The sequence below is a fragment of the Geotrypetes seraphini genome, chromosome 5 (assembly GCF_902459505.1).
Source record: "Geotrypetes seraphini chromosome 5, aGeoSer1.1, whole genome shotgun sequence".
NCBI classification, from domain to species: domain Eukaryota; kingdom Metazoa; phylum Chordata; class Amphibia; order Gymnophiona; family Dermophiidae; genus Geotrypetes; species Geotrypetes seraphini.
The window spans coordinates 116,406,583-116,420,309 of record NC_047088.1 but is presented as its reverse complement, the minus strand read 5'-3'; the positions used below and the strand labels follow the sequence as shown (position 1 = coordinate 116,420,309).

The window sequence follows — 13,727 nt, the reverse complement described above, 5'->3', positions numbered from 1 at the left end:
AGATCCTGGATTCTCTACATGGAGAACTGTTCTAGCAATTGGTAATCGAACCCACGCAGGATAGGGTCATACTGGACTTAGTGCTTACAAATGGGGAAAGTGTTTCTGATGTTTCAGTGGATGATAATCTGGCATTCAGTGATCACTGCATGGTACAGTTTAATATTTAGACAGGTATAGATAGGGCTTATTCAAAAGTAAAGGTTCTAGACTTTTTAAAAAAGGAACTTTGTTCAGATGGGCAGGGCAGGATTAATTCTTTGAGGGCCCCTATGCACACAATTACACTGGGCCCCTGGGCCATGTCCCTCCACTACCCATCCCCACCCCCATTTATTTACCTGTTTTATTTGTTTTTATGCTTTTTTATTAAATGATTATCCGCTATAATAAAACCCTTAGCATGCATGCGCACTTTAATCTCCGTGCGTCTGTGCTTCGTGATCCATGCTTCTGTGCCACCACATGCGCAGTAGGAGCCTTCGTTGGTTTGCGACACTTGCAATGGTTTCCCCAGCAACATTCCTGCCCCGATCTCCGACGCCAGATGACTTTCTACCTTCTGATTACGCTGCCACTTTTGGGACACCTCTTTTTCTCACCTCCGGACCAGCAGCGGCAGCAGCCACAGTTTCATCAACAGCCACTGGGCATTTGCTAGGCCGGCCCACTTTGATAATGTGAGGTGGGCCAGCCTAGTAAAAGCCCTGAGGCTGCCCGGCCTAGCAGATGCTGGACAGGGAGCAGAGAAGGGAGAAGGGGTACTACTGGAAGAGGTAAAAGTAAGGGAGAATGGCTACTGCTGGACAGGGGGAGGTAAAAGGAAGAGAGAAGGGCTACTGCTGGACAGGGGGAGCAGGGAAGGGGTGCTGCTGGACAGGGGAGAGGTAAAAGGAAGGGAGAAGGGCTAATGCTGGACAGGGGGATCAGGGAAGGGGTGCTGGACGGGGAGGTAAAAGGAAGGGAGAAGGGCTACTGCTGGACAGGGGGGAGCAGGAAAGGGGTGCTGCTGGACAGGGGGAGATAAAAGGAATGGAGAAGGGCTACTGATGGACAGGGGTAGCAAGGAAGGGGTGCTGTTGGACAAGGGGGAGGTCAAAGGAAGGGAAAAGGGCTACTGATGGACAGGGGGGAGAGATAGAAAGAAAGAAAGACAGACAGAAAGAAAGAAATGCCTAGGTCTACACATCTATTCTAGCACCCGTTAATGTAACGGGCTAAAAAAACTAGTATATGTATAACTCCTCATCTTCTTGTCATTCTCTTCTTTCCATCCACTGTCTGCCCCTTCCAGAAACTCTGTCTCTCCCTGCCTTCTCTCCTCCTACACTCTGTCTGGATGGAAACATGTAGAAGGAGTAGAAATGAAGTAGGCAAAACTGAAAGGAATTATTGTAAGTGTGACAAACCTTTTTGTGTGTCAAGTAATTAAAAGTAAGAGAAAAAGAAGGATGCTTTGGTTCTCAAAAGTAGCTGCGAAGGTAAGGAATAAGAGGTTAGCTTTTATAAACTACAAAATATTGCATTAAGAGGAAGACAGGCAAAAATATTTGGAAAATATAAGAGAGGCTGGTCGAGTAGTCAGTAAAGGCAAAAACTCAGCAATGTTTTTAGATACATCAGAAACCAAAAACCTGTGAGAGAATCAGTGGGACCGTTGAATGATCAAGGAACAAAAGAGGCGCTCAAGGAGGATAAGCCCATAGCAGAGAGACTGAATGAATTCTTTGCTTTAGTCTTTACGGAAAAAGATATAAGAGATCGACCCAAACTGGAAATGGTTTTCAAGGGTGATGAAGCGGAAAAGCAGAAAGAAATCTCTGAATCTGGAAGATGTATTAAACCAAATCAACAAGTTAAAAAGTGATAAATCACTTGGACTGGATGGTATACATCCCATGGTACTAAAAGAACTCAAACATAAAATTGATGACCTGCTGTTGGTGATCTGTAACCTGTCACTAAAATCGTCTGTAGTACCTGAAGATTGGAGGATAGCCAAAGTTATGCTGATTTTTAAAAAGGGTTCCAGGGGAGATCCTGGAAATTACACACAGGTAAGCCTGACTTCAGTGCTGGGCAAAATGGTGGAAACAATTATAAAAAATAAAATTGTGGACACATTCAAGATGGCAACGGAGCAAGTCGCATAGCAGGAAAGTCCTGCTACGCAGGCAAAATAATACTTATATATTTGCCTTTTCTTAGCTGTTTCTCCATGCTGAAGCGTAGAGGAAAACAGAGAGATGGACTTCCTTCCTTCTCTGCTACAGCGCCAATGCACCAGTCAGCAATCACCACCTATGCTGTCCCAGTTGTATGGGGCGCTTCGGCTGATCGAGAGGGGCTGACCTCAATTTCGGACAGGGAAGTTTTGCTGGTCTGCGAGCTGGTCTGCGAGTTCCCCCATGCCCTGGGATGTTGTCAGGGATGCCAATGGCACTGCAGGAAGCAGCAGAGATGATCCTTACTCTGCCAGCGCTGATTAGCTCACCCTTGACCCCGGAGGCAGTTCCACCTTCGCTGGAATTTCAGCTTCGTTCTACAGTGACTGGGGAACCTGAGATTCAACGTGGCCCAGGAGGCGGAAATTCCAATATGGACTCCATGGTTGCAGTTTTCTTAACGTCCTTCTCCTCCTTCCTGAACCAGCTGAAAAAACCACCAGTGATAGATATGGAAGCAATCTGGGAAGCTATTGAAAGCCTTCACAAGGTAGAAACATAGAGTATGACGATAGAAAAAGGCCTGCGGCCCATCAAGTCTGCCCACTCAGGAACCCTCCCTCCCTCAAGAATCCATGTTTTTAAGCATTTCTCTAGAGCGACTCCACCTCTCACTTTATTTCTGTTTCACAAACCTCCTCAACTCAAAGAATTTAGAGCTACAAATTCAACATCAGGACAAAAGAATGGACAAAGTCGAGATGCAGGTCTCAGAGTTACAAAATCCCTCTAATTTACATAATAAGGATAAAGTATTGCTGACCAGGAAAATTGAGAACCTGGAGAATGCAAATGGGAATTTAAATCTTGAGACTGATTAATTTTCTAGTCTCCAGACCACAATCACCTAAAGAACTATTCCAACAGTTTCTAACCTCTGTCTTAAAGTATCCTGAGACAGTTATACCCTTATTACAGAATTTGTACTACTTAAATATTCCTAAAGAAAAGCAGGACTTGGAACATCAATCAGCAGAACTTAATATTACAGAAATCCTAGAATCTTCACAGTCTGAAATTTCTGCAAGGGCTACACTTGTGACTTGTCTTTTTACAAGACAAAGAAGAAATTCTTTGTCTATTCTTTAGAGCCGAGAATGTTGAATTTTTTGGTAGTAAAGTAGCCATTTTTCCTGATGTCTCTAAGTGGATGCAGTCTCGGTGGAAAAAATTTCTAATGTTACGTCAGTCTGCGCGTTCCTTGTATTATCAAGCTAATAGATATGTTTTCTATGAACCTACTGATATCACTGTTCAGACCGCTTAGTATTATATACTACTGATTTTGCTCTGTATTTACGAGTATATTGTCACATTTTCCTTTTCTTGAATTCAACTACCCTTGATAGTGCTTGATTCTCTCTCTTTCGTTGTGGACTATTTTTATTGTACATCCTAGCTGACCACTTCGCCAATAAAATCCAAACCCTAAAATCGTCACTTACAACTCCCAATACTGAGACAATACTCAACCTTCCAGCAGTAGACACAACAGGTTCAAGGGCCGACATGACCTGGAGCTCATTTGAAAGCCCAGACCGGAACCTTTTTCTCAAACTCTTCTCAAAATACGCCAACTCCAACTGCCTATTAGACAACTGCCCACCCACCATTATTAAATCCGCCCCCCCCCCCAATTCAAAGCCGAACTCTTCAATTGGGTCTCACTATGCCTGTCCACTGGTCTCTTCCTGACTGAACTTAACCACATTCTCGTATCCCCCCGCCTCAAAAACAACAATGAACCCATCTCTTCCACCACCAGCTATAGACCCATCGCCAACATACCACTCTTCCAAAAACTCATGGAAGGCCTCATTAACCATGACCTCATGAACTACCTAGAAAAGTTCAACATCCTTCCCGATTCCCAATCCGGCTTCCGCTCAAACCACAGCACGGAAACGGTCTTAGCAGCTCTAACCAATTACCTCCTCCAATTATTCTCTCTGGGCAAAAGCGCCCTAGTACTCCAACTCGACCTAAGCAGCGCTTTCAACCTGGTCGACCATGATATCCTGCTCTGCTGTCTTGACTCCATCGGCATTTCCGGCCAAGTCTACACTGGTTCTCAAGCTTCCTAACTAACCGTACTTATCAGGTCCACAGCAATGGAACCTTCTCCCATTAATGGCATAATTCCTGTGGAGTCCCACAAGGCTCCCCACTATCCCCCTTCCTCTTTAACATCTACTTGGCACCTCTAGCATGGACACTAGCCGACTTAAACCTTAAATCATTCATTACGCCGATGACATCACCATCATCATCCTCCTAACTTCATTCACCCAACAGACGGAACAACTCACATTCTCCATCCTCACCAAGTTAGAACAATGGACCAATTCAAATTAAAATTGAACACTGAAAAAACCAAAATCTTCCTGGCAAGCCCTACTCATAAAATAACAAACACCTCCATAAAACTGAACGGCCTAGATTATCCTATCAACCCCTCCATAAAAATACTCAGAGTCATCCTAGATAGATGCTTAACCTTCGAAGACCATACCAATGCCCAGGTCAAAAAATGCTTCTGCACCCTCTGGAAACTTCACACTATCAAACACCACTTCGACCACCTCTCCTTCCGCTTACTGGTTCAATCATTAATCTTAAGCATACTGGACTACTGTAATATCATATACCTAGGAGCCTATAAAAACACCATCAAACGTTTAAGAATAGTACAAAATGCCGCCGTCCGCCTCATCTTCGGCCTCAAAAACTACGACCACGTTAGCCCCTATTACGCTAAACTCCACTGGCTTCCGGTGGAGGCAAGAATCACCTTTAAATTCGCTTGCCTCTGCTTCAAAATCTTAGCAGGCTCTTCACCAATCTACCTATCTGAGCACCTTGAAATTGCATGCCCCTCTCGTACACGAAACACCTACCTGTTCTCCTTTCCCTCCCTGAAGGGCTGCCTCTACAAAAAATTCCTTGACCGATCTCTAGCATTCCAAGCGGGCAAATGGAACAAATGCCTCTCTACTCTCATCTCCAATTCCCCCCACTATTAAACATTCCGGAAGTTAACTAAAACCTACCTTTTTGACAAATTCCTCTGATTTATCCTCCCTTCCCTTCTGACCTCTCCCCCTAGACCCTTACCGCCTCATGTAACACTGCTATCTGTAACGCTGCTGTATCTAACTTATAGCAAATGTAACCACTCTGTACTTATAACCTAGCTGCCAAAATAACTTCACCGTATATTTATTGTCAAAAATGTAAAGGTAACTTGACCGAATATGTATCGTCTAAAATGTAAATGTAACATTAACGAAATTGTAACATCGCTGTAAATGTACAGTCTCTTCTGTTAACCGCATAGAACTTCCATGATAATGTGGTATACAAGAATAAAGTTGTTATTATTATTATTATTTATGAATATCATATACAGTGGTACCTCGGTTTACGATTGCACCGGTTTGCGAGTGTTTTGCAAGACGAGCAAAACATTCGCAAAATCGGCGCCTCGGAAACCGAGCGCTTCGATTTGCGAGCGCCCCCCCCCTGCGAACCGGCACCCTCCCCCCCCCGCGATCCGGGACCCCTCCGCCGCCATTGGGCCCCCCTCCCCGTCACGACCTGAGGTCCCCCCAACCCACTCGAACCCTCTTCTTACTTTGCTGTAGCCACTGCAGCGGCACCGGCACCAGCATGTCCTGTGCGTGGTGCCGGTACCTGAAGATCTGCTTCCTGTGCTGGGCCTTGAGCATGTGCGCATGCTCAAGGCCTGAGAGTTCACGTCGAACGTGAACTCTCACGTCGAATGTGAACTCTCAAGGCCCAGCACAGGAAGCAGATCTTCAAGCACCGGCACCATGCACAGGACATGCTGGTGCCGGTGCCGCTGCGGAGGCTACAGCAAAGTAAGAAGAGGGTCCGGGTGGGTTGGGGGGACCTCAGATTGCGGCCAGGGGGGGTGCCCGATGGCGGCTGGGGGTGCAGAATGCGGGGGGGGGAGGGTGCCGGTTCACGGGGGGGGCCTTCAGGGGGAGCAATGCCGGTTCTCGTGGGGGGGGGGAGCAGCGCTGCTGGCCTCGGGGGGGGGGGAACCTATCAAAGCGAGTTTCCATTATTTCCTATGGGGAAACTCGCTTTGATAAACGAGCATTTTGGATTACGAGCATGCTCCTGGAACGGATTATGCTCGTAATCCAAGGTACCACTGTATAATATTTCTTTACTGGATGTTATTTTTCCTTCTCAAAGGTGTTTTTCTTTGATATTAAATAAAGATAAATATATAAAAATAAAATAAAATTGTGGAACATATAGACAAACTTGATTTAATGGGACAGAGTCAGCATGGGTTCAGCCAAGGGAAATCTTGCCACACCAATTTCCTTGACTTATTTGAAGGTGTGAATAAACATGTGGATAAACGTGTGCCGGTTGATGTAGTATATTGAGATTTTCAGAAAATTTTTGACAAAGTTCTTCATGAGAGGCTCCTGAGAAAATTAAAGTTCAGTTGTGGATTAGGAATTGGTTATTGGATAGAAAACAGAGGGTAGGGTTAAATGGTAATTTTTCTCAATGGAGGAGAGTAAACAGTGGAGTGCCACGGGATATGTACTGGTGCTATTTAACTTATTTATAAATTATCTGGAAATTAGAACAAGTGAGGCAATTAAATTTGCAGATGACACTAAAGTTTTCCAAGTTTATTTAATCTTTGATATACCATTTATCAAAAGCATACCTAAATGGTTTACAATTATCAAATATTAAAATAAAATAAAAAGTTAAAAATAAAAAATAGAGGGGGGTGACAAACATGTAGACTTACTGGTACCAAAAGGAATAAGTGGGACATGGTGAGAGATTAAATACGAATAAATAAAATCATAAAAGAAAGGGAAGAGAGGGAGGGGCTTAGCACACTAAGATAGAATAGGAGTCGCTTCAAAAGAAGCGTTTCAATTCAGTAATGCCGACTGCCTAGAAGCTGTTTGGGGCTCTTATTGAAATTTAAAAAATTCAGAATGAGTAGGCGTCATTAAAGAGAAATGTTTTTAGTTTAGATTTGAACTTTTCAAGAGAAGTTTCTAGTCTAAGGTCCGACTAGAAACACATGCAGATTGTGAAAAATTGCAGGCAGACCTTAGGAAATTGGAAGATGGCCATCCAAGTGGCAGATGATATTTACCCCCTCTTTTATGAAACTGCGATAGCAGTTTCTAGCGCAGAGAGCTGCGCTGAATGGCCTGCAATGAGCGTCGGGAGCAGTGCGGGCCATTCAGCACGGCTCCCCACACTAGAAACTGCTATCACAGTTTCGTAAAAGGAGGCCTTAATGTGGACAAATGCAAAGTGATGAACAAAGGGAAGAATAACCCAAAAATCACAGTTATCGGACGCTAGGGTCCACCTTGGGGTTAGCGCCCAAGAAAAGGATCTGGGTCGTTGCAGACAATTTAATGAAACCTTCTGCCCAATGTGTGGCTGCAGCCAAAAAAGCAAACAAGATGCTAGGAATTATTTAAAAAAGGGATGGTTAACAAGACTAAGAATGTTATAATGCCTCCATATCACGACTTCACCTGGAGTATTGCATTCAAGAAAATTATAGCGACACTAGAAAAGATTCAAATAAGAGTGACCAAGATGATTAAGGGGATGAGAAAAGACTATAAAAATGAGGGCTCTTCAGTTTGGAAAAGAGATGGCTGAGGGGAGATATGATAGAACTGGTATAAGTGGATTTATTTTTCACTCCATCAAAAATTACACAGACTAGGGGACACTCGATGAAGTTACAGGAAAATATTTTTTAAACCAATAGGAGGAAATATTTTTTCACTCAGAGAATAGTTAAGCTCTGGAACGCATTGCCAGAGGTTGTGGTAAGAGCAGATAGTGTAGCCGGTTTTAAGAAGGTTTTGGACAATTTCCTGGAGGAAAAGTCCATAGTCTGTTATTGAGAAAAACATGGGGGAAGCCAATGCTTGCCCTGGATTGATAACATGGAATGTTACTACTCTTTGGGTTTTGTCCAGGTACTAGTGACCTGGATTGGCCACCGTGAGAACGGGTTACTAGGCTTGATGGACCTTTGCTCTGACCCAGTAAGGCTATTCTTATGCTCTTATGAAAGCAAAGATACAAATGGAAGAAAAAAAATAGCTGATACAGTAAAATAGGGAGACAAGAAATTTTTAGATATATCACTGATAGGAAGATGTGCAAAAGTGGCATTGTTAGACTCAAAAGTGAAGGGAAGAAATAATGTAGAAACTGATAAAAGGCTGAATTGTTTAACAATTCTGTTCTGTGTTAACGGCTGAAGCACCAGGAGTGGGACTACAGAAGACAAATGTGAATAGGAATGGAGTAGTGGTAGACACTGATCAATTTTCAGATGGTTGTGTTAGTGAGCAGCTAGCTAAATTAAATGTTAGCAAAGTGATAGGACCCGATGGTGTACATCCAAGGGTGCTGAAGGAACTGAGGGAAGTTCTGGTGGCTCTGCTGACTGACTTTTTCAATACTTCTCTAGAGGCGGGAGTGGTACCAGCAGAAGGGCAGATGTGGTCCCTCTGCACAAAAGTGAAAGTAAGGAAGAAGTAGGAAATTACAGGACAGTAAGTCTGACTTCTGTTAGCAAATTAATGGAAATTCTTTTAAAACATAGAATGGTGAAGTTTCTGGAATCCTGTGGATTACAGGATCGGAGGCAACATGGATTCACTAGAGGTAGGTCTTGTCAGTCAAATCTGATCAATTTCTTTGACTGGATGACCAGAGAATTGGATAGAGGGAGTGTGCTAGATGTGGTGTATTTAGATTTAAGCAAAGCTTTTGACAGTGTTCCAGAGTGCCTTCAGGATGGGCCCCAAAGTGATGGGCTGGGTCAGAAACTGGTTTGAGAGGAAGACAACAGAGGTTAGTGGAGGTCGCTCTGAGGAAAGGGATGCTACCATTGGTGTGCCTCAAGGTTCTGTTCTTGGGCCTGTTCTTTTAACATTTTTATAAGCAATATTGCTGAAGGGCTGTCAGGTAAGATTTGCCTCTTTGCGGAGTAGACACCCTGGGTGGTGTGAATAACATGAAGAAAGACCTAATGAAGCTTGAAGAATGGTCTGAAATTTGGCAGCTAAAATTTAATACTAAGAAATGCAAGGTCATACATTTGGGATGCATAAAACAGAAGGAATGATACAGTTTAGGTGGCGAAAATCTTATTTGCACGACAGAAGAGTGGGACTTGGATGTGATTGTATGTGATGATCTAAAGGTGGCCAAACAGGTTGAAAAGGTAACGGCGAAAGCTAGAAGGATGCTAGGGAGCATAGGAAAAGGTATGGCCAGTAGGAAAAAGGAGGCATTGATGCCCCTGATGAGACCTCATTTAGAATATTGTGTACTATTCTGAAGACCGCACCTTCAAAAAGATATAAAAAGGATGGAGTCAGTCCAGAGGAAGGCTACTATAATAGTGTGTGGTCTTCGTCATAAGGTGTATGAGGACAGACTTTGTATACTTTGGAGGAAAGGCAGAAGAGGGGAGATTTGATAGAGACGTTTAAATACATACGTAGTATAAATGCATATCAGTCTAGTCTCTTTCATTTGAAAGGAAGCTCTGGAATGAGAGGGCATAGGATGAATTTTAGAGGTGATAGGCTCAGGAGTAATCTAAGGAAATACTTTTTTATAGAAAAGGTGGTAGATGCGTGGAACAATCTCTCGGAAGAGATGGTGGAGACAGAGACTGTATCTGAATTCAATAAAGCCTGGGATAGACACGTGGGATCTCTTAAGAGGAAGAATAATGGTTACTGCGGATGGGCAGACTGGATGGGCCATTTGGCCATTATCTGCCATCATTTTTCTATGTTTCTATGGATATGGTGAACTGCATAAATATAGTTTTCTCTGCATAAATATAGGACAGACTTTTATGTGATCATTATTTATGCAATTACCTTGGCTGGTTAAGTATTGAATATTGGCACTTAGGACCTGATTCTTGAAGTGTCGCCAAAAGGTAGATAGCAGTAGTTACCCTACCTTCACATATCTTGTTTCAATTGCCTTTAAGCAATGTGGCAATTGACCACGTCGTTTAAAAAAAAAATGCATTTAAGAAAAAGTTAGGCGCCCGCTGGCATCTGTATTTCCAGTGTCAGAATCTTATCCACAAAGGTGCCAGTCGATGGAAGCATGGTTAACACCGGAAATGGCCTTATGCTCGGGTCGGCTTAATTTATGTCAAAAACTAGTACTGGAAATGTAGGCTTTTAAAACCGTGGCCTACATTTCCAGCACCTATGTTTGACCTGGCTGTGAATCTGCAACAAACGCTGGTGCTTGATTGACATGCAATTTGCGCAGTTTTAGAGGTGCCGGCCGATACTGGCACCAGTTGCAGAATCTGGCCCTTAATGGCCAAGTGCTGACTCTACCCCAGAACACCCCCCAAAAATCTGGCTGGTTAAGTGCCCCTGAATATGCATGATTACCTTGCACAGGTGATTTAAAAGGACCAGAAGCCTCTCCTGGCTATATAAATCATTTTAAATATAAAGCCCTAAGTTCTTTTGCAAATGGATTGTAATTGAATTAAGTACAGTTTAAGGTTTGCATTGTTATTGGTAGGAGAAAAAAATGATGCAGAAAAAAGGAGTCTAATCACACCCATTTTTCATGTTGAGCCTATTTAACTCTACTTCAGATGTGAGCAACAATGTCATTAACTGTGACCTTTTTATTCACAGAAACTGGAAAATGAACGCAAAAATACAGAAGATAACTTTGAAAAATCATTGACCACTGCAAGTAAGATTATTATTATTCTCGATGTGTGCATTATACGCTACAATTACATGATAATGAATTTCCTACTGACAAAATAATATACCCGTTATAAGATTCTTACATTAAAGAATGATTTGCATTTTTCTGGAAAGAACAGACAAAAAAGAAAAATTTATATTCTTAAGGTAATGCTGGAATATGGATAAGGTTTAGATTATATTATTTTATCAACATTATGCAGAACATGTAACAGTGAGTTTAAATTAACGCATGAAATATGAGGGGCCCTTTAAAAGTTCTCAGCTGAACCAAGAAGAGAATCATGTGGCATCATGAAACTTACAAGTTATTCCACACTTTTCTTGACATTTTTCGTTTCATGATATGAGATGAAATGAAAAGTGTCAAGAAAAGTGTGGAATAACTTGTAAGTTTCATGGCTCCACATTATTCTCTTCTTGGTTGGGCTGAGAACTTTTCAGCTGCCCTTTGTAGTAGGAGGACAACCCCCACCCCCCCTAAATTCAAAAATCCCTTGAAAATCATATAAAAACTTTATGTCGATATTTAGCATGAATGAGGGATCCTACCCAGATAAAGGGGGAAATTATCAAGATGTGATAGGGCAGTAACCTATTAGCGTTATATGCGTTATTAGCCTCTTAAAATGTCTTAATGGGTTCTAATGCAGGAGATATTTAGGTCAATGAGGGTTACCGGTTTATAATAATGAGAATCAAAACACACAAATGCATATAAGCATCTCATTACTATGTATTGTGGCAGGGATGCTTAACAGGTCACGTGACATGCCATGCCATGAGGTAAAGGTGTGTAGGTGTGTGGCCTAGGCAAAACCAAAGTCACCAAAAACCCCCACAATGTCTCATATGCACACTGGTATAGAAACCCTGAGCCATTTATCGTTAGCAGGTTCAGTCAGTAGAAAATATCAGACATAATGTCTCCAAATGTCAGAATACTTTCTCACAGTTCAATCTTCACTTATGTCAGCTGGCCAAAGCAAAAAGGGGAGAAAAAAATGGAGTTCCACTTTGCAGTCCACACAGTTCTGGTTAGAACCATCTGTTCAGTCCCAGCCCCCAACCAAAAAGGCTCAATAAGCTCAAGGGGAAAAAAACTCCAAAACAAACTTTTCTTCTCTTCCTTATCACATTGCTGGTTAGGTTTTTTTCGTTTGTGCTGTCCTGATAAAAAGCCTTCATCACCAGGCAGCCTGGGATAAGGAGAGGTATTTCCACAGATGGTCTTCTCCCTCCCAACTGTATTGCTACATTTGTGCAAAACAATAAAGCTGCCCCCTTATAATCCTCAACACTTGAATGGAACAGTTTACCTGTTGTCTTTTATTATCCATGAACAATGCTTCAAGGTAAAACTTAGCAAACAAAAAGGCACCCCTGGATTACTGACCAAGCAGCCATGCTTAAGGTGACTATGCGTCCCATTTTCAATGGGACTGTCCTGTTATTGGACTGATCATCCCGTAGTCCCGACCCACCACTTTGGGACGCCAAAATGTCCCGTTTTCAGGGACAGTGTCCTGAAAATGTGCGTGGGGACAACGGGACCGGCGATCGCTTCCCTCCCTCCCTCCCTGCTGCGCCGATTCAAACCCTATTGTCCGCCGCTGCTGCACCTTCTTCTTGCTGCCCAGAAGCCTTCTTCCCGACTAAATTCTGACATCAAAGAGAAAGTTCCGGGCCAGCTAGGCAGTGATTGGCTGGCCCGGAACTTCCTCTCCGACGTCAGAATTGACATCGGGAAGAAGGCTTCTGGGTGGCAAGAAGAAGGTGAAGTGGCGGAAGATGGTGGGGTTTGAATTGGCGCGGCAGGGAGGGAAAGAGGCAGGCAGGCAGGCTTTGGCACGGCAGGGAGGGAGGGAGGCAGGCAGGCTGACTTCGGGGAAGGGGGTGGAACAAAGGCTGGAAGGCAGTGAGGGGGACATAGGAAGGAGGCACTGAGGACACTAAGGACATGGGAAGGAGGCACTGGGGCACTAAGGACATGGGAAGGAGGCACTGAGGGCACTGAGGACATAGAAGAAGGCACTGGGGGTACTAAGGACACAGGAAGAAGGCACTAGGGGCACTAAGATTTTAGGAAGGGGCACTAAGGACATAGGAAGGAGGCACTGGGGGCACTCAGGACATGGAAAGGAGGCACTGAGGGCACTGAGGACATAGAAGGTGGCACTGGGGTACTAAGGACACAGGAAGAAGGCACTAGGGGCACTAAGATTTTAGGAAGGGGCACTAAGGACATAGGAAGGAGGCACTGGGGGCACTAAGGACATGGGAAGGGGCACTAAGGACATAGGAAGGAGGCACTGGGGGCACTAAGAACACGGGAAGGGGCACTAAGGGCATAGGAAAGAGGCACTGGGGCACTAAGGACACGGGATGGGACACTAAAGACATAGGAAGGAGGCACTGGGGCACTAAGGACATAGGAAAGAAGAAGGGAGGTAATAGAAAGGGACAATTGTTGGGCCTGAGTACAGAAAAAAGAAAGGATGCACAACCAGAGACTCATGAAATCACCAGACAGCAAAGGTAGGAAAAATGATTTTATTTTCAATTTAGTGATCAAAATGTGTCAGATTTGAGAATTTATATCTGCTTTCAATATTTTGCACTATATTTGTCTATTTTTCTATAGTTCCTGAGGTGACATTGCATATTATAAATTATAATAGAGTAAACA

The 13,727-nt window shown here is 43.4% G+C and overlaps 1 protein-coding gene across 4 annotated transcripts in view; it reads left to right on the top strand.

Annotated features, from left to right (window-relative positions):
* The window catches only part of C5H21orf58 (chromosome 5 C21orf58 homolog), a 328,538-nt gene that overhangs the window by 113,519 nt on the left and 201,292 nt on the right, over positions 1–13,727 (top strand). For all 4 annotated transcript variants that reach the window (XM_033947056.1, XM_033947055.1, XM_033947054.1 and 1 more), the window contains one exon: positions 10,961–11,021. In XM_033947056.1, the coding sequence (XP_033802947.1) occupies positions 10,961–11,021 (61 nt within the window). The remainder of the gene's footprint in view (positions 1–10,960; positions 11,022–13,727) is intronic.